The sequence below is a fragment of the Schistocerca americana genome, chromosome 1 (genome assembly GCF_021461395.2).
Source record: "Schistocerca americana isolate TAMUIC-IGC-003095 chromosome 1, iqSchAmer2.1, whole genome shotgun sequence".
NCBI classification, from domain to species: Eukaryota; Metazoa; Arthropoda; class Insecta; order Orthoptera; family Acrididae; genus Schistocerca; species Schistocerca americana.
Window position 1 is genome coordinate 118,822,112 of NC_060119.1, and position 18,501 is coordinate 118,840,612.

At 43.6% G+C, this 18,501-nt stretch overlaps 1 protein-coding gene across 1 annotated transcript in view; it reads left to right on the forward strand.

Moving 5' to 3' along the window:
• Positions 1 to 285: 285 nt before the first annotated feature.
• Positions 286 to 18,501, forward strand: part of LOC124605072 — a 108,294-nt gene continuing 90,078 nt past the window's right edge. The window contains exon 1 of the mRNA XM_047136559.1: positions 286 to 525. Within this exon, the coding sequence (XP_046992515.1) occupies positions 286 to 525 (240 nt within the window). The remainder of the gene's footprint in view (positions 526 to 18,501) is intronic.

Genomic DNA, 18,501 nt, shown 5'->3' on the forward strand with positions numbered 1-18,501 from the left:
TAATTGAAATTTTAAGATGTACCTTTTAAGATTTGTATTTTGTCTATTTTAGTTATACTATTTTTCTTATAATACTTAAAAATGCTATAATTAGAGGACAGTACCGAAGTTATTGAGGAAATATTTTCATTTTTAGGTATATATTATAAACATAAAAATATTGTTCTTGCAGTGAAAATGGTATTTTTTTGTAGTGCTGCCCTGACTTCATTCTGTTTTCTAGGTAGGACAGGACTTGTGATGAAAGGCGCTACACATGGTGTTTTTCGCTGATTTTCAGCGGCCATGGAGGAGAGCTCGCTATTGGGTCCCAGCGCCGTGGGCGTGCGGCACCTGGGTCTGTGGGCGGCGCCGGGGGACACAGGGCCCCCTGGGGGGTCGCTGCGGCTGGCGCTGGTAGTGGCCGCGCACCTCGCCCTCTTCTCCACCTCCACCGCCAACCTCATCATGGACACGCCGGACGACCTGGAGGTGCTCACCATCAACGCCTTCGCCTGCATGACCACACTCGGGATGATCGTCAAGGTCACAACCACTTTCTGGCTGCTGTTAGTAGCATAAAGCCTTTTCAAAGCTAAGGCGATTCTCCTGCAATCTGGTAACAGCAACTCACCCTGTTCGAAAACACATTTGTGTTGGATGTAAGTGCATACAGAGTCAGCACCAACAAAGATAAGGAGTGAGAGAAGGATGTAGTTTATCTCCGATTCTATAGGCTGATCAGTCGTGAATGCAAAACGCTTTCACGGCCTGCGACTGGCCGACGAGGCCGTATGTAGTGCCCGTGGGGTGGGTGACAGGAGGTCCACAGTAAGTACACTACTCGCCATTAAAATTGCTACACCACGAAGATGACGTGCTACAGACACGAATCTTAACCGATTGGATGCTGTGATACGCAAATTAGTAGCTTTTCAGAGTAATCACACAAGGTTGGCGCCGGTGGCGACACCTACAACGTGCTGACATGAGGAACGTTTCTAACCGATTTCTCATACACAAGCAGCAGTTGACCGGCATTGCCTGGTGAAACGTTGTTGTGATGTCTCGTGTAAGGAGGAGAAATGCGTACCATCGCGTTTCCGACTTTGATAAAGGTCACATTGTAGCCTATCGCGATTGTGGTTTATCGTGTCGCGACATTGCTGCTCGCGTTGGTCGAGATCCAATGACTGTTAGCAGAATTTGGAATCGGTGGGATCAGGAGGGTAATACGGAATACCGTGCTGGATCCCAACGGCCTCGTATCACTAGCAGTAGAGATGACAGGCATCTCACCTGCATGGCTGTAACGGATCGTGCGACCACGTCTCGATCCCTGAGTCAAGAGATGGGGACGTTTGCAAGACAACAACCATCTACACGAACAGTTCGTTTGCAGCAGCATGGACTATCAGCTCGGAGACCATGGCTGCGATTACCCTTGACGCTGCATCACAGACAGGAGCGCCTGCGATGGTGTACTCAACGACGAACCTGGGTGCACGAATGGCAAAACGTAATTTTTTCGGATGAATCCAGGTTCTGTTGACAGCATCATGATGGTCGCATCCGTATTTGGCGAAATTGGAAGCGTGTAATCGTCATCACCATACTGGGGTTATCACCCGGCGTGATGGTATGGGGTGCCATTGGTTAGACGACTTGGTCACCTCTTGTTCGCACTGGCACTTTGAACGGTGGACGTTACATTTCAGACGACCCGTGGCTCTACCCTTCATTCGATCCCTACGAAACCCTACATTTCAGCCGGATAATGCACGACCGCATGTTGCAGGTCCTGTACGGGCCTTTCGTGACACAGAAAACGTTCGACTGCTGCCCTGGCCAGCACATTCTCCAGATCTCTCGCCAATTGAAAACGTCTGGTCAATGGTGGCCGAACAACTGGCTCGTCACAATACGCCAGTCACTACTGTTGAATAACTGTGATATTGTGTTGAAGCGCAATGGCAGCTGTATCTGTACACGCCATCCAAGCTCTGTTTGACTCAATGCCCAGGCGTATCACGGCCGTTATTACGGCCAGAGGTGATTGTTCTGGGTACTGATTTCTCAGGATCTATGCACCGAAATTGCGTTAAAAGGTAATCACATGTCAGTTCTAGTACGCAATTTTAATGGCCAGTAGTGTATCAGTCGGCCGCAGTGTTATTGCGCGTGGGAGAGAGAGGGCTTTGGTCAGTTTCTCGTTAGTTTTTATCGTGATATTCCACGAGGACATGTTGAAACACTCGATAGTATTTGCACAACTCTTTGATATAGTTCACAGAGCGGTGAGTTTTCCTTAGCATTGTACGTGTTAATTGAAACGTCACCACGTGTTTCCGGTAACGGCCATGCGAGGTCGAGTGCAACAATGCCAAGTAAAGTCAGGTAATGTAGTACGGTTTGTCGAATAAGTTATTTCTAAACAGATAACATAAACACTTAAAATGAAAAGTAAATTATTCACGTATATTTAGCAAGGAGAGACTGGAACTGCTTCCCTCCGTTATTCAAGCATTCCTGACACTTGCTTAGGCACTTGCTCATTACACTATGCGTTTCCCTCTGAGATATGGCAGCAATTTCTTGACGAATGTTAGTTTAAGTTAATCTAAAGTGTGTGGAACTGATTTGTACACTTTCTGTTTTAATGGCTTCCAGAGAGAAAAATCGTAGTGGCTTACAACGGGGGAATGAGGAGGCCATATGTCGTTAGTGATAACTCTGTCTTGAAACACGTCATGAATTTTCTGTAATGAGAAATTTTTTTGTGGTTTTAGGGCGCACAACTACAATGGTCATTAGCGCCCATCTGTAATGAGAAATTGACTGTATGTGCCGTTGCAAAATCCTGCAGATAGGTCGCGGAAGCCAAATTAGCAAGAAACTAGGCACAAAACGTTTTACACATATCTCTCGCTGTTTATTGTTTCCCGAAAAAAAATCACACTTCTATTGTTTGATCATGCAGAGGTGCCTCGTGTATTACGCTCGGCTTCTCTGAACTCTATGGTCAGTTTTTGAATTAACGTATCCACTCTGTTGCAACCATGATTCGTCCGAAAATAAAGATAGATTAGGCTCAATTTCTACGTGATGCCCCCTTTTCAAAATCCATTCGCAAAATCGCAACCTTTTTGTAAAGTCACCCAGTTTAAGCTCTTACACTGCAGTTATTTTATAGGGAACTTCAGTAACTTTGTAGCCATTTGAACGGAGCCACAGGATATTTCCATTTGCTAAGAAGGATGTGGAACGGATTTTCTAGGAAACCAAAAATAAAGATAGATTAGGCTCAATTTCTACGTGATGCCCCCTTTTCAAAATCCATACACAAAACCGCAACCTTTTTGTAAAGTCACCCAGTTTAAGTACTTACACTGCAGCTATTTTATAGAGAACTTCAGTAACTTTGTAGCCATTTGAACGGAGCCACACGATATTTCCATTTGCTAAGAAGGATGTGGAACTGATTTTCTAGGAGACCTTCCCAGAACATGCTCAGTGATATCCAGAGGTTCCTATGTGAGTATTATATGTCGTTGTCTATGTTTCCTGTCACGAAAACTTGCCATTTCACGAAATTTATTTATTTTTCGATGAATCGTACTTCGATAAGGAACTTGAACATCAGGAAATTCCTCTTGAAATAATCTCCTTACTGCTCGCACTGATTCTGTACTCAAGTATGAATCATACATGAATACTCTTTGGCAGATAGAATACTTGTGTTTCGCCATTTCACTTGAAACACTTTCACTCAATACACTGTATTGCGTCGCCTAACAAACACCTACCTGCACAAGATTTTTACGCAACCAAAGACCTCGCAGCGGAGGGAAAATATCCAGTATACTCCCCGACAGCACCGTCGCCAGCTGGCTTCCAGCGGGGGAAAAAATCCGAGGCAGGTGGTTGCAGTAAAGAGTGATCACCATTTAATGTCTACGTCGACGGTGTAGATTTGTAGATGGAGTCTTAAACACGGTTGTGTAGCAGAATTACGTCAAATAAGGTGAAACTTTTAGTGAAACATTTATCAGAACCAAAATACATAAATATGTGTGTTAGGGTAACATGTTAAGGGCAATAATGTTCCTGAATTACATCAATGACTGTCCCAGTAGAGTACATCAAACGGAAAAAATTATCTTAGCCGATAATGGCAATATTATAGTCAGTCATAAAACAAGAGAACTCCATGCAGAAAAAACAAATGAAACCCTCAAGAAAGCTTACACTTGGTCAGTGTGCAATAATGCGGTATTGAACATAAAGAAAACAAATGGCATGATATTCAGTTTGAAGAAGGAAAATGATACTGTTAAAATAAATATAGGCTGTGTAACAAACAAATTTTCAAGGAATGAACACTGATTCTTAGTTGAAGATGTGTGAGCACATTAAATCATTTGCAAACACAGTGCCAACAGCATGTGCCCTTTAAGTCCAGTCATTAGAGTATAAAAGCTGGTGTCTTTTAGTTAGATACTCTTCATATGTATAGTTAATTCTTAGCTATGGAATTCTTTTCTGGGGCACAAATGCACAAAGAACGAAAACAGTTTTCCAACTACAGCAAAGGGACATAAGACTATCAATCAAAAATAGTAGTCGGGTACATTGTAAATATGTTTTCAACACAGCGGCGATTTTAACTACACATTGTGAGTACACTTACCACTCTGTTGTGCACATCAAAACTAACGTTGATTATTAGTCCACAAACAGCTCTGACATGATCATACCACAGGATCTGGACTGAACTTACATTCACCAAGAGAGAATGAACATCAAATTCAAAACGCCAATTTCCACCAAGAAAAAAAATTGTACAATACACAGCCTAGGAAAATTAAAGGTAGTACTAAAACGAACGTACTTAAAAATACTGTTAAAAAGTATCTATTAAGCAATATATTCAATGCAGCAATATGACGTGCCATTATATTTCACTCTTGTCACAATTTATGATTTTTCTTGGCAGTTATGGTTTTATGTAATAACATATGTTAAAGCATGTATGGCATGTGACATATCTCAGATAATTGTTCTAACGTTGACGATGGTTCAGAACCGAAACCTGAAGCAAAATAAAAAATAACATTATTACAGACAACACCGTGTTACACATTTTTTTAAATCTGTACGTGCTGTTGACCATCACCTAAGCAAGATGTTCAGTACTGTGACTATTAGAAACTCTGAGCTTTATAAATTACGAGGGCCCTGGTCCGAAAACAACCGAGTCGAAAGTTAGAAGCGAAAATCGTTCTGATACCTCGGACAGTAGATCTCTTTTACTGTAAGTTGTCTGCTTTCCATATTTTGGGAGGATGTGGTATGGATCAAACCAAGAAAAAATGTCCAGTAAATGTGGGCTCTGAAGTGCATACCTTAAGACCTATGACCTTTGTTCATTTTTGTTATTGTGAAACACATCTCTGACTGAACAAGGACTCTGTAGCCAGGTATGCATTTTACAGCGGATGTTTACTAGACAATTATTTCTTGTTTTAGTCCATACCACCTCCTCCCAAAACTTAGAAAACAAAGAGTTTGTAGTAGAAGAGGATTCAGAACGATTTTGGGTTGCAACTTTTGATTCAGTCGTTCTTGGACGAGGGTCCATTACCTCAAATTGATGCATTTACCCTTCTCCATCACCCCTCATACTTTGTAACATGAACACAGAATCGCACTGTGTACTGCTTTTCATTAAAATTGCGACACCAGGAAGGACAGCAAATAATGAAGTTTTAGTCATTGTGAATATACACTCCTGGAAATGGAAAAAAGAACACATTGACACCGGTGTGTCAGACCCACCATACTTGCTCCGGACACTGCGAGAGGGCTGTACAAGCAATGATCACACGCACGGCACAGCGGACACACCAGGAACCGCGGTGTTGGCCGTCGAATGGCGCTAGCTGCGCAGCATTTGTGCACCGCCGCCGTCAGTGTCAGCCAGTTTGCCGTGGCATACGGAGCTCCATCACAGTCTTTAACACTGGTAGCATGCCGCGACAGCGTGGACGGACCGTAGGATCCTACGCAGTGCCGTAGGGGACCGCACCGCCACTTCCCAGCAAATTAGGGACACTGTTGCTCCTGGGGTATCGGCGAGGACCATTCGCAACCGTCTCCATGAAGCTGGGCTACGGTCCCGCACACCGTTAGGCCGTCTTCCGCTCACGCCCCAACATCGTGCAGCCCGCCTCCAGTGGTGTCGCGACAGGCGTGAATGGAGGGACGAATGGAGACGTGTCGTCTTCAGCGATGAGAGTCGCTTCTGCCTTGGTGCCAATGATGGTCGTATGCGTGTTTGGCGCCGTGCAGGTGAGCGCCACAATCAGGACTGCATACGACCAAGGCACACAGGGCCAACACCCGGCATCATGGTGTGGGGAGCGATCTCCTACACTGGCCGTACACCACTGGTGATCGTCGAGGGGACACTGAATAGTGCACGGTACATCCAAACCGTCATCGAACCCATCGTTCTACCATTCCTAGACCGGAAAGGGAACTTGCTGTTCCAACAGGACAATGCACGTCCGCATGTATCCCGTGCCACCCAACGTGCTCTAGAAGGTGTAAGTCAACTACCCTGGCCAGCAAGATCTCCGGATCTGTCCCCCATTGAGCATGTTTGGGACTGGATGAAGCATCGTCTCACGCGGTCTGCACGTCCAGTACGAACGCTGGTCCAACTGAGGCGCCAGGTGGAAATGGCATGGCAAGCCGTTCCACAGGACTACATCCAGCATCTCTACGATCGTCTCCATGGGAGAATAGCAGCCTGCATTGCTGCGAAAGGTGGATATACACTGTACTAGTGCCGACATTGTGCATGTTCTGTTGCCTGTGTCTACGTGCCTGTGGTTCTGTCAGTGTGATCATGTGATGTATCTGACCCGAGGAATGTGTCAATAAAGTTTCCCCTTCCTGGGACAATGAATTCACGGTGTTCTTATTTCAATTTCCAGGAGTGTACAATTTATAGTAAGGAAAAAATACTAAATTTGAAGGTGATTTGGGGCTATACAAGATGCAGAATTCAGTGCAGAGATCTGCCGCTTCTGGCAGCGATGACACCTCTAACCTGGCTGGTCGTCGAGTCAAAATGAGCGCGAGTGACACAGGACTGTCCTTCCATGCTGCTTCAAGTTTATGGCAATGTTCATCAATCGTAGTGGTTGGAGAGTGACGATGTGCCAGTGTCTCAGCAACCTGTGGCCTGCTGTTGTCGTTGTATGAGAGATTTGGGGAACGAGCTGGCCAGCACTCCACAGAAGAGTCGGGCCGCGTTACAATGACGAATGCACTGTGGCGATGTTCGTTGTCCTCGGAGGCCACATACACAGGCATGACCGTCGTGCAGCTGTACGCACAATCAAGACTCGTCTGAGAGATCGATGTGGTGCATTCCAGTGTGCAATGCTGTCGTTGGGTCGACCACTCTCAGCGCGCTTCTCTCCGATCACTCGTCAAGAAAAGGCGCAACAATGGTCCCAATTGCAACAGTCTATCAGTGCTCGTCTCTCTGATCAGTCCTCAAGAGAAGCCACAACAATGGTCACAATTGCAACAGTCTGTCAGCACGCATCTCTCAGATCATGCATCAAGAGAAGCCGCAACAATGGCCACAGTTGGGACAGTCTGTCAGCGCGCGTCTCCCTGATCACTCGTCAAGAGAAGCCTACAACAATGGTCACAATTGCAACAGTCTGTCAGTGCGCGTCTCTCTGATCACACGTCAAGAGAAACCGCAACAGTGGTCGCCATTGCGACAGTCTGTGGTGCTCTGGGCGTCGTTATGCTGATTGCCTGGATACTTGCCATTTCCTGATTTAAAGTATGTTATGTTCTTGTGCGATTCTGCGCGGCTGAGGATGTGTCTGTGGCGGCTGAGATCCTGTATGGCGTTGAGTTCAGTCCTCGTGAAGTCATCGGTTGTAGGTCTTCATTACAGGATCCCGTAGAGCACTAGGAGTAGTATCCTGGAAAGTCAGGCTGCAGTCCTGATATGCCCATATCGAGCCACTGTCGAATCCCGACACGTGCTGCTAGATGTCTCTCCTTATTATATGAAGGGTGACACGATCTTCCCACAAACAATTAAAATTCAAGTGAAGAGTGTAGATGGAGTTACTTCTATTTTGCAGGACTACTTTGCAGGGTTTTGCTGAATTAGTAATCATTTGCATATCTGAGCCTTCTGCCAATTTGACCTCTGTTGTAGCCTGCCTTCAAGGTGCTGCAATTTTATGGGTAGAAGGGTAAATCCTTTTCTGTCCAGAACACATACTAAAAGCACCTGTGAGTTACTATTGTCTTAATGCTAGTTAACAACTAACGACTCACAAAAAGTTTGAAACCAAAGTGAATATTTTACAGATGGTATTATATATGATACATATGGACTTAAGCAGGACAATGACACCCACAACTTTGCAGCTTCATTTTCCTTTATTTGTTTTAAAAAATAAAAAACATATTTCTCAGCTTTTCTGTACATTTCAAGATAGATCAAAATAAACACTTGGTATCACAACTTCCAACAATGAAAATCACACTCTCCATCTTTCGGCTAATGATACAGCAATCTGTTGAGATGTTCAAGAAAAAATAGGCAGTATCGGTTGCAAAATGGTTTTTTATTTATTTAATTTGTGACATCACTTAAAACTTCCGGGCTATTAGGCCGTGGTCGATGTATAAAACTTTCTCCGAACGTTTCCTCTCCAACTGCAGGAGATGTCTTCAGAGATAAAATGGCTAACTGCAACCAGAACTCGAAGAAGCGCCAATTATTTAGGCGATGTAGAGGGCAGCACAGTCTATCACGTGACTCGGCTACGAGATTATCACTCGTATTGCTAACAATCTCGGTTGAAAGTAACCGATCGTCATCCTTCCTTTGCAAGGTTGACATCCAATTTTTGTCTAATTTTACAACTTCCCTTTTCTGTTGAACTTCTGTTGTGCTTATAGATCTCAGTAGCCTCTCTGTACATACGCGCATGATAATGCGATGTTTTCGATATGACACTCGTTTCAGTGAATTTTATTTCGTGATCAACTTCTTGGTAAAGATGTTCCACTACAGCAGATTTATCCGTGTGTCCTAGGTGACAATTCTTCTTGTGTTCAACGAGACGGATGTTACACTTCTTTTTGTGGTAACAATATAAACCAGTCCACAACTACAAGGAATTTTATCTACACCGGGTGTAACCAAACGATGTCGTATATCTTTTGCCGATCTTAAACATTCTTTTATTTTGCTAGAGGGTCTGAAGGTGGTTTCTACACCACATTTGCTCAACACTTTCTCTATATGATCTGTAATCGTACTGATGAACGGAAGGAAAACTTTCGCTTTGGGCGTCCTTCATTCCTCACCTGTCCCGATTCTCTCCATAGAACAAAGTGCTCTATCTTTCTTCTTGTTAGAATAACCATTCTTCTTGAATGTCGACCGCAGATGTTAAAGTTCATCTTTTAAGTAAGTCGATTCACAATTTTTGTGCACCCTATCTACCAACGTTTTAATCACCCCCCTTTTCTGTCTGGGGTAGTGGTCAGAATCTTTATGCATGTAACGATCAGTATGCGTGGCTCTTCTGTATATTCTATGGCCCAAAGTCCCGTCCCCTCGCTCGATAACAAACAAATTCAAGAAATTCAGCTGGCTGTTATTCTCCGTCTCCATAGTAAAATGTATTTTCGGATTGATGCCGTTGAGCTGTATCAGAAAGGCATCCAGTTGTCTATACTACGAAAGTACCGTCGACATATCGGTACCACCTGGCTGGTCTTTTTCTGGCAGTCTGCAGCACTTGTTGTTCAAAGTTCTCCATAAACAAATTGGCAACGGCTGTACTAAGAGGACTGCCCTTAGCCACTCCGTCAATCTGTTCATAAAAATCGTTATTGTATTAAAAATAGTTCGTGATGAGGCAGTGTCTGAATACCTCCACAATATCTGCTGGAAAAGTATAAGCCATACATAAGATAGCTTCGTCCACTGGAAACATGGTAAATAAGGACGCGACATAAAAACAAACAAGGCTATCATCTTCGCCCACGCGCATTTCTTTTAATTTGTCAGTGAAATGATATGTATTTTTAAGATGACTATCAGTTCCACCAACATAAGGTTGCAGTAGTGAGGCAAGGTGTATAGCTGATTCGTGGGTGGGAGACCCTATAGCACTTACAACAGGCCTGAAAGGAATCTGTTGTTTGTGTACCTTGGGTGGTCTATAGAGCCTAGGCGGGTGACCCATTTTGCAGGGCAGCTTCATATCGTCAGAGAAGAGTGAAGACTCTTTCACCAGTCGATTAGTGGTTTTTAATATCTTTGAGTCGGATCCTTCAGAAGTTTTTTTGTAATTTGTGGGATCGAAAATACTATTGATCTTTTCATGATAGTCCCCACTCCTCATCAGGACCGCGGTATTACCCTTGTCTGTGGTAAGAACGATACCGTTTTTGTTCAAATGGCTCTGAGCACTATGAGACTTAACTTCTGAGGTCATCAGTCCCCTACTTATGACTTAAACCTAATTAACCTAACGACATCACACACATCAATGCCCGGCGCAGGATTCGAACCTGCGACCGTAGCGGTCGCGCGGTTCCAGACTGTAGCGCCTAGAACCGCTCGGCCACCTCGGTCGGCTCGTTTTTGTCTGGATTGATATCCCTCAGCGCATTCCTTTGTGCTTGTGACAAATGTTAGCAATACCAGTGATAATCACGTAGCCGACGTCACGTGAAATACTGTGGTGCCTCTACACTGCCTATATAATCAGCGCTCTCTCGAGCCCTGGTTGCAGTTAGCCGTTTTACCTCCGAAGATGTCTCCCGCAGTCGGAGAGGAGACGTTAGGAGAAAGTTTTATACATCGACCACGATATTTATATTGTGACTAATTGTATGGAAAACAGATACCATTGGAATAATCCTAAGAAATGTAAAACATCCCCGACATAAGTGGCTTATGAAACACGCGTTTAGGTCAATTGTTGAATATTCTAGACACAATGGGACACTTTCCAGGTAGGGTTAACAGAGAAGACAGAGATCATCCAAAGAATAACGGTGCATTTCGTCACGGGTTCGTTTAGTGAGCGCAAGAGCCTTACGCAGATACTCGCCGAACTCCAGTGGCAAACTTTACAGGAAAGGTGTTACGCATCACGGAGAGGTTTGTCGTTAAAATCCGAAAGCTTACATTCCACTCAGACTCCGATAACGTATTACTTAGACCGACATACTTCCAAAAGTGGCAATAAAAACAAACTCAGAGAAATTAGAGCTCATACAGAGACATAGTCAACGTTTCACACAACTTTGGAGGACTTGAGGTAACATGTTGTTGTTGTTGTGGTCTTCAGTCCTGAGACTGGTTTGATGCAGCTCTCCATGCTACTCTATCCTGTGCAAGCTTCTTCATCTCCCAGTACCTACTGCAACCTACATCCTTCTGAATCTGCTTAGTGTATTCATCTCTTGGTCTCCCTCTACGATTTTTACCCTCCACGCTGCCCTCCAATGCCAAATTTGTGATCCCTTGATGCCTCGAAACATGTCCTACCAACCGATCCCTTCTTCTAGTCAAGTTGTGCCACAAATTTCTCTTCTCCCCAATCCTATTCAATACCTCCTCATTAGTTACGTGATCTACCCACCTTATCTTCAGCATTCTTCTGTAGCACCACAATTCGAAAGCTTCTATTCTCTTCCTGTCCAAACTGGTTATCGTCCACGTTTCACTTCCATACATGGCTACACTCCATACAAATACTTTTGGAAACGCCTTCCTGACACTTAAATCTATACTCGATGTTAAAAAATTTCTCTTCTTCAGAAACGATTTCCTTGCCATTGCCAGTCTACATTTTATATCCTCTCTACTTCGACCATCATCAGTTATTTTACTTCCTAAATAGCAAAACTCCTTTACTACTTTAAGTGTCTCATTTCCTAATCTAATCCCCTCAGCATCACCCGATTTAATTTGACTACATTCCATTATCCTCGTTTTGCTTTTGTTGATGTTCATCTTATATCCTCCTTTCAAGACACTGTCCATTCCGTTCAACTGCTCTTCCAAGTCCTTTGCTGTCTCTGACAGAATTACAATGTCATCGGCGAACCTCAAAGTTTTTATTTCTTCTCCATGGATTTTAATACCTACTCCGAATTTTTCTTTTGTTTCCTTTACTGCTTGCTCAATATACAGATTGAAGAACAACGGGGAGAGGCTACAACCCTGTCTCACTCCTTTCCCAACCACTGCTTCCCTTTCATGCCCCTCGACGCTTATAATTGCCATCTGGTTTCTGTACAAATTGTAAATAGCCTTTCGCTCCCTGTATTTTACCCCTGCCACCTTCAGAATTTGAAAGAGAGTATTCCAGTTAACGTTGTCAAAAGCTTTCTCTAAGTCTACAAATGCTAGAAACGTATGTTTGCCTTTTCTTAATCTTTCTTCTAAGATAAGTCGTAAGGTTAGTATTGCCTCACGTGTTCCAACATTTCTACGGAATCCAAACTGATCTTCCCCGAGGTCCGCTTCTACCAGTTTTTCCATTCGTCTGTAAAGAATTCGCGTTAGTATTTTGCAGCTGTGACTTGTTAAACGGATAGTTCGGTAATTTTCACATCTGTCAACACCTGCTTTCTTTGGGATTGGAATTATTATATTCTTCTTGAAGTCTGTGGGTATTTCACCTGTCTCATACATCTTGCTCACCAGATGGTAGAGTTTTGTCATGACTGGCTCTCCCAAGGCCGTCAGTAGTTCTAATGGAATGTTGTCTACTCCCGGGGCCTTGTTTCGACTCAGGTCTTTCAGTGCTCTGTCAAACTCTTCACGCAGTATCTTATCTCCCATTTCATCTTCATCTACATCCTCTTCCATTTCCATAATATTGTCCTCAAGTACATCGCCCTTGTATAAACCCTCTATATACTCCTTCCACCTTTCTGCCTTCCCTTCTTTGCTTAGAACTGGGTTGCCATCTGAGCTCTTGATATTCATACAAGTGGTTCTCTTCTCTCCAAAGGTCTCTTTAATTTTCCTGTAGGCAGTATCTATCTTACCCCTAGTGAGACAAGCCTCTACATCCTTACATTTGTCCTCTAGCCATCCCTGCTTCGCCATTTTGCACTTCCTGTCGATCTCATTTTTGAGACGTTTGTATTCCTTTTTGCCTGCTTCATTTACTGCATTTTTATATTTTCTCCTTTCATCAATTAAATTCAATATTTCTTCTGTTACCCAAGGATTTCTATTAGCCCTCGTCTTTTTACCTACTTGATCCTCTGCTGCCTTCACTACTTCATCCCTCAGAGCTACCCATTCTTCTTCTACTGTATTTCTTTCCCCCATTCCTGTCAATTGTTCCCTTATGCTTTCCCTGAAACTCTGTACAACCTCTGGTTTAGTCAGTTTATCCAGGTCCCATCTCCTTAAATTCCCGCCTTTTTGCAGTTTCTTCAGTTTCAATCTGCAGTTCATAACCAATATATTGTGGTCAGAATCCACATCTGCCCCTGGAAATGTCTTACAATTTAAAACCTGGTTCCTAAATTTCTGTCTTACCATTATGTAATCTATCTGATACCTTTTAGTATCTCCAGGATTCTTCCAGGTATACAACCTTCTTTCATGATTCTTGAACCAAGTGTTAGCTATGATTAAGTTATGCTCTGTGCAAAATTCTACAAGGCGGCTTCCTCTTTCATTTCTTCCCCCCAATCCATATTCACCTACTATGCTTCCTTCTCTCCCTTTTCCTACTGACGAATTCCAGTCATCCATGACTATTAAATTATCGTCTCCCTTCACTACCTGAATAATTTCTTTTATCTCGTCATACATTTCACCAATTTCTTCATCATCTGCAGAGCTAGTTGGCATATAAACTTGTACTACTGTAGTAGGCATGGGCTTTGTGTCTATCTTGGCCACAACAATGCGTTCACTATGCTGTTTGTAGTAGCTAACCCGCACTCCTATTTTTTTATTCATTATTAAACCTACTCCTGCATTACCCCTATTTGATTTTGTATTTATAACCCTGTAATCACCTGACCAAAAGTCTTGTTTCTCCTGCCATCGAACTTCACTAATTCCCACTATATCTAACTGTAACCTATCCATTTCCCTTTTTAAATTTTCTAACCTACCTGCCCGATTAAGGGATCTGACATTCCACGCTCCGATCCGTAGAATGCCAGTTTTCTTTCTCCTGCTAACGACGCCCTCTTGAGTAGTCCCCGCCCGGAGATCCGAATGGGGGACTATTTTACCTCCGGAATATTTTACCCAAGAGGACGCCATCATCATTTAATCATAAAGTAAAGCTGCATGTCCTCGGGAAAAATTACGGCTGTAGTTTCCCCTTGCTTTCAGCCGTTCGCAGTACCAGCACAGCAAGGCCGTTTTGGTTAATGTTACAAGGCCAGATCAGTCAATCATCCAGACTGTTGCCCCTGCAACTACTGAAAAGGCTGCTGCCCCTCTTCAGGAACCACATGTTTGTCTGGCCTCTCAACAGATACCCCTCCGTTGTGGTTGCACCTACGGTACGGCCATCTGTATCGCTGAAGCACGCAAGCCTCCCCACCAACGGCAAGGTCCATGGTTCATGGGGGGAGGTGAGGTAACATAAGGTGGAATAAATTGGTAATATGGCTTCGGAATTTTTGAGACCATTGGAGGAAGTCGCAACTAAACGAGTATTAAAGAGCGCAGAATCTATGAAACTTGAGACATACCATCAGACTTCTGAAAAAAAAAGTCAGCCATTCAGTCCGTAGTAGCAAGGACAGATAAGTGCAAAAACTATCGGACTGACAGGTCATACGTCCAAGTTTCTGAAAAAAATAACATCCATAAGAATGGAAAAGAAAATGGCGGACCTGCTAGATGACGATCAGTTAGGACTTAGGAAAGGTACAGGCACAAGAGAGCCAGTTATGAGGTTGTGCTTGATAATGGAAGCAAGACTTCAGAAAAATCAAGTTTTTCCACCCAGAAAAAGCATTCCACAACATAAAATGGAAGAAAATGTTTAAAATTCTCACAAAAATAGGTGTAAGCTATTGGGAATGACCGGCAATAAACAGTATGTACAAGAAACAGGAGGAAAAAATAAGTAGAGAATGCAAAGAACAAAATGTTGAGATGAGAATCGGTATAAGACAGGGGTGTAGTACTTCATCCGTATTGTACATCGAAGAAGCAATGACAGAAATAGGAAAAAAATCAGGAATTGGACTGAAATTCAGAGTTAATGAAGACCAATGATAAGTTTCTCTGGTGACATTGCTAACCTCACTAAAAGCGAAGAATCTTTATTGGACGTGTTGAATGGAATTGTCTACTGACTACAGAATATGGACTGACAGTAAACTGAAGAAATACGAAAGTAATAACGAGTAGCAGAAATTAGATTAGCGATACACTTAAAAATAAAATTGGGGATCACGAATCAGACGAAGTGACAGAGTTCTGCTACCTTGCAAGCAAAATGACTTATCACGGACAAAGCGAGGAGGACATAAAAAGTAGACGACCTCAGGCAATGAAGGCTCTCCTGGACGAAGGAAGTCACTCATATGAATCGTCGACCTTAATTTGAGGAAGATATTTCTGCGAATGTAAATTTGGAGTTCAGCATTCTACGGAAATCAGTAATGGACTGTGGGGGAAACCAGAACAGAAGAGAACCAAATTGTTTTACGTTTGGTGCCTCAGAAGAATGTTGAAAAGTAGATGGGCTGGTAAGATAAAGAATGAGTAATATTTTCAATGGTACGTGATGAAACTGTAGGGCAGTGAGCGGTAGTCGTCAATTTTTTTTTTGCTCTAGAGCAAGTGCTGACATTGTGAGCCGCTACCTCGGACTGCGTATGTACCGACCTTATTGTTAATTGGTAGCGTACGTAATCTAGTATGTTGTGAGGTCAAATTAGTCTAGCTATAGTAAAGGTGCGACAAGTTGGTCGGCGGCCCCCAGCATTGGTCGTTAAAAGTCTGTTGGTCGGCGGCCCCCAGCATTGGTCGTTAAAAGTCTGCATCGTTCAGAACACTTCGTCTTTACTATTCTCTGCTTCCTGTTGTTGCCATCTACAACGATACCAGTGTTATGGCACTGTAGTTTCCTGACTAAGGGTTGTGTTGCCTGTGTGAGCGAATGAGTAACTGATAAATAACAGTAACTGCACTTAGGCCTAAATTTAAATGCATTGTACAATTAGAGGCATGATCATAAATGTTTACTAAGTGTTTTGAATGTCATTTTTCTTTTACTCTTTGTGTTGTATTACAGCATCCCTAATTTTATTTCATATTCCTTGGTACAACTACGAAATGTATGTGAAGGTCACCGTCTCTTTAAGGCAGTAGACAAATCCATGTTACTTCCGTTTGAATTTTACACTTCTCCTGCCGATCGGTGCAAGGCACCCACGCCCACGAGTTGTCAGCACTGGAAGACTAATAATAAAACATCCCCACTCTCACATCCGCTAGTCTGGCAGCGGCCGCGCTACTTGAGGTAAGCTTCAACTTTGCTTAGCTCACAACCGAAATTCACCAACGTCAATTAAAATTAAGCACATCTTAAAATATTACTGGCTGTGTAACAATTTTTTATGTAAAAAATGTAAATGTCGTGCGGCTAGGGCCTCTCGTCGCGTAGACCGTTCGCCGGGTGCAAGTCTTTCGATTTGACGCCACTTCGGTAACTTGCGCGTCGATGGGAATGAAATTATGATGATCAGAACAACACAACACGCAGTTCCTGAGCAGAGAAAAACTCCGACCCACCCGTGAATCGAACACGTGCCCTTTGGATTGACATTCTGTCGCGCTGACCACTCAGTTACCGGGGGCGAACAATAATTCTTGATAATGAGTAAGAGAACTACCCTCTTAATAGGCTCTTAGCGTTAGCTGACGTTTATGGATCGGCATTTAGCTGCCAAACACATCCATACATAATAAAAAATGGATGTACGTATGCACAGCGAATCGCATAAAACTTGCACCGCAAATATTGCGGGTACAGAGAAAGTTCTATTGACGTGCGGTTTTCACAGAATGGATTGGTAGTCAGCTGCTCGTTTCGTTACCCAGTCAACATGATGTAATAGTATTAGAATGTGAATTTTTTTGTTCAGACATAGACTTCTTTAAATGGAACAATGTCTATTGCCATTAACAAACTAAACGTAGAGTAAATTAGAATGTCAATGGTGTAGCAGAATTCTAGTGCAAGTCGTTTACGGGATATCGTATTTTGAAAAGTTCATAAACCGACACTTGTACAATACCTGTCGTAGCACATACTAAAGCACAACACGTGTGCAACTACACTCATGCTCATATATTAAGGATAATTGCAGAATGTGGTAACACACAACGTGGCACTATACAAAATTGGCGCTAATAGCATAGGCACATAGGGAACACACACGACACAGATATGTAAGTCCACGGTATTGGTGATAAGTTGAGAAAATCGTCCAGAAACACATCTGCTAGAAAACGTCACTGTTTCCTGAGCATGTACCCCGACATTAATATGAGATATGATCACCATGCACACGTACACAGGCCACACAACGGGTTGGCATACTCTGCATCAAGTGGTCGAGCAGCTGCTGGGGTATACCCTCCCATTCTTGCTCCAGTGCCTGTCGGAGCTCCTGAAGTGTCGTAGGGGTTTGAAGACGCGCAGCGATACATCGACCGTGGGCATTCCAGACGTGGTCGATGGGGTTTAGGTCTGGAGAACAGGCAGTTCACTCCATTCACCTTATATCTTCTGTTTCAAGGTACTTCTCCACGATGGCAGCTCGGTGGGACCGAGCGTTATCATCCATCAGGAGCAAGGTGGGACCCACTCCACCCCTGTAAAGGCGGACATACTGGCGCAAAATGACGTCCCGATACACCTGACCTGTTACAGTTCCTCTGTCAAACACATGCAGGGGTGTACGCGCACCAATCATAATCCCACCCCACGCCATCAAATCACAACCTCCATACACGTCCCTTTCAAGGACATTAAGGGGTTGGTATCTGGTTCCTGGTTCACGCGAGATGAAAATCCGGCGAGAATCACTGTTCAGACTATACCTGGACTCGTCCGTGAACAGAACCTCGGACCACTGTTCCAATGATCATGTACTATGTTCTTGACACCAGGATTTACGGGCTCTCCTGTGACCAGGGGTTAGTGGAATGCACCTTGCACGTCTCCGGGTGAATAGACCATGTCTGTTCAGTCTTCTGTAGACTGCGTTTCGGGAGACAACTGTTCCAGTGGCTGCGGTAAGGTCCCGAGCAAGGCTACCTGCAATACTCCGTGGGCGTCTGCTGGCACTGATGGTGAGATATCGGTCTTCTTGTGGTGCTGTACACTGTGGACGTCCCGTACTGTAGCGCCTGGACACGTTTCCTGTCTGCTGGAATCATTA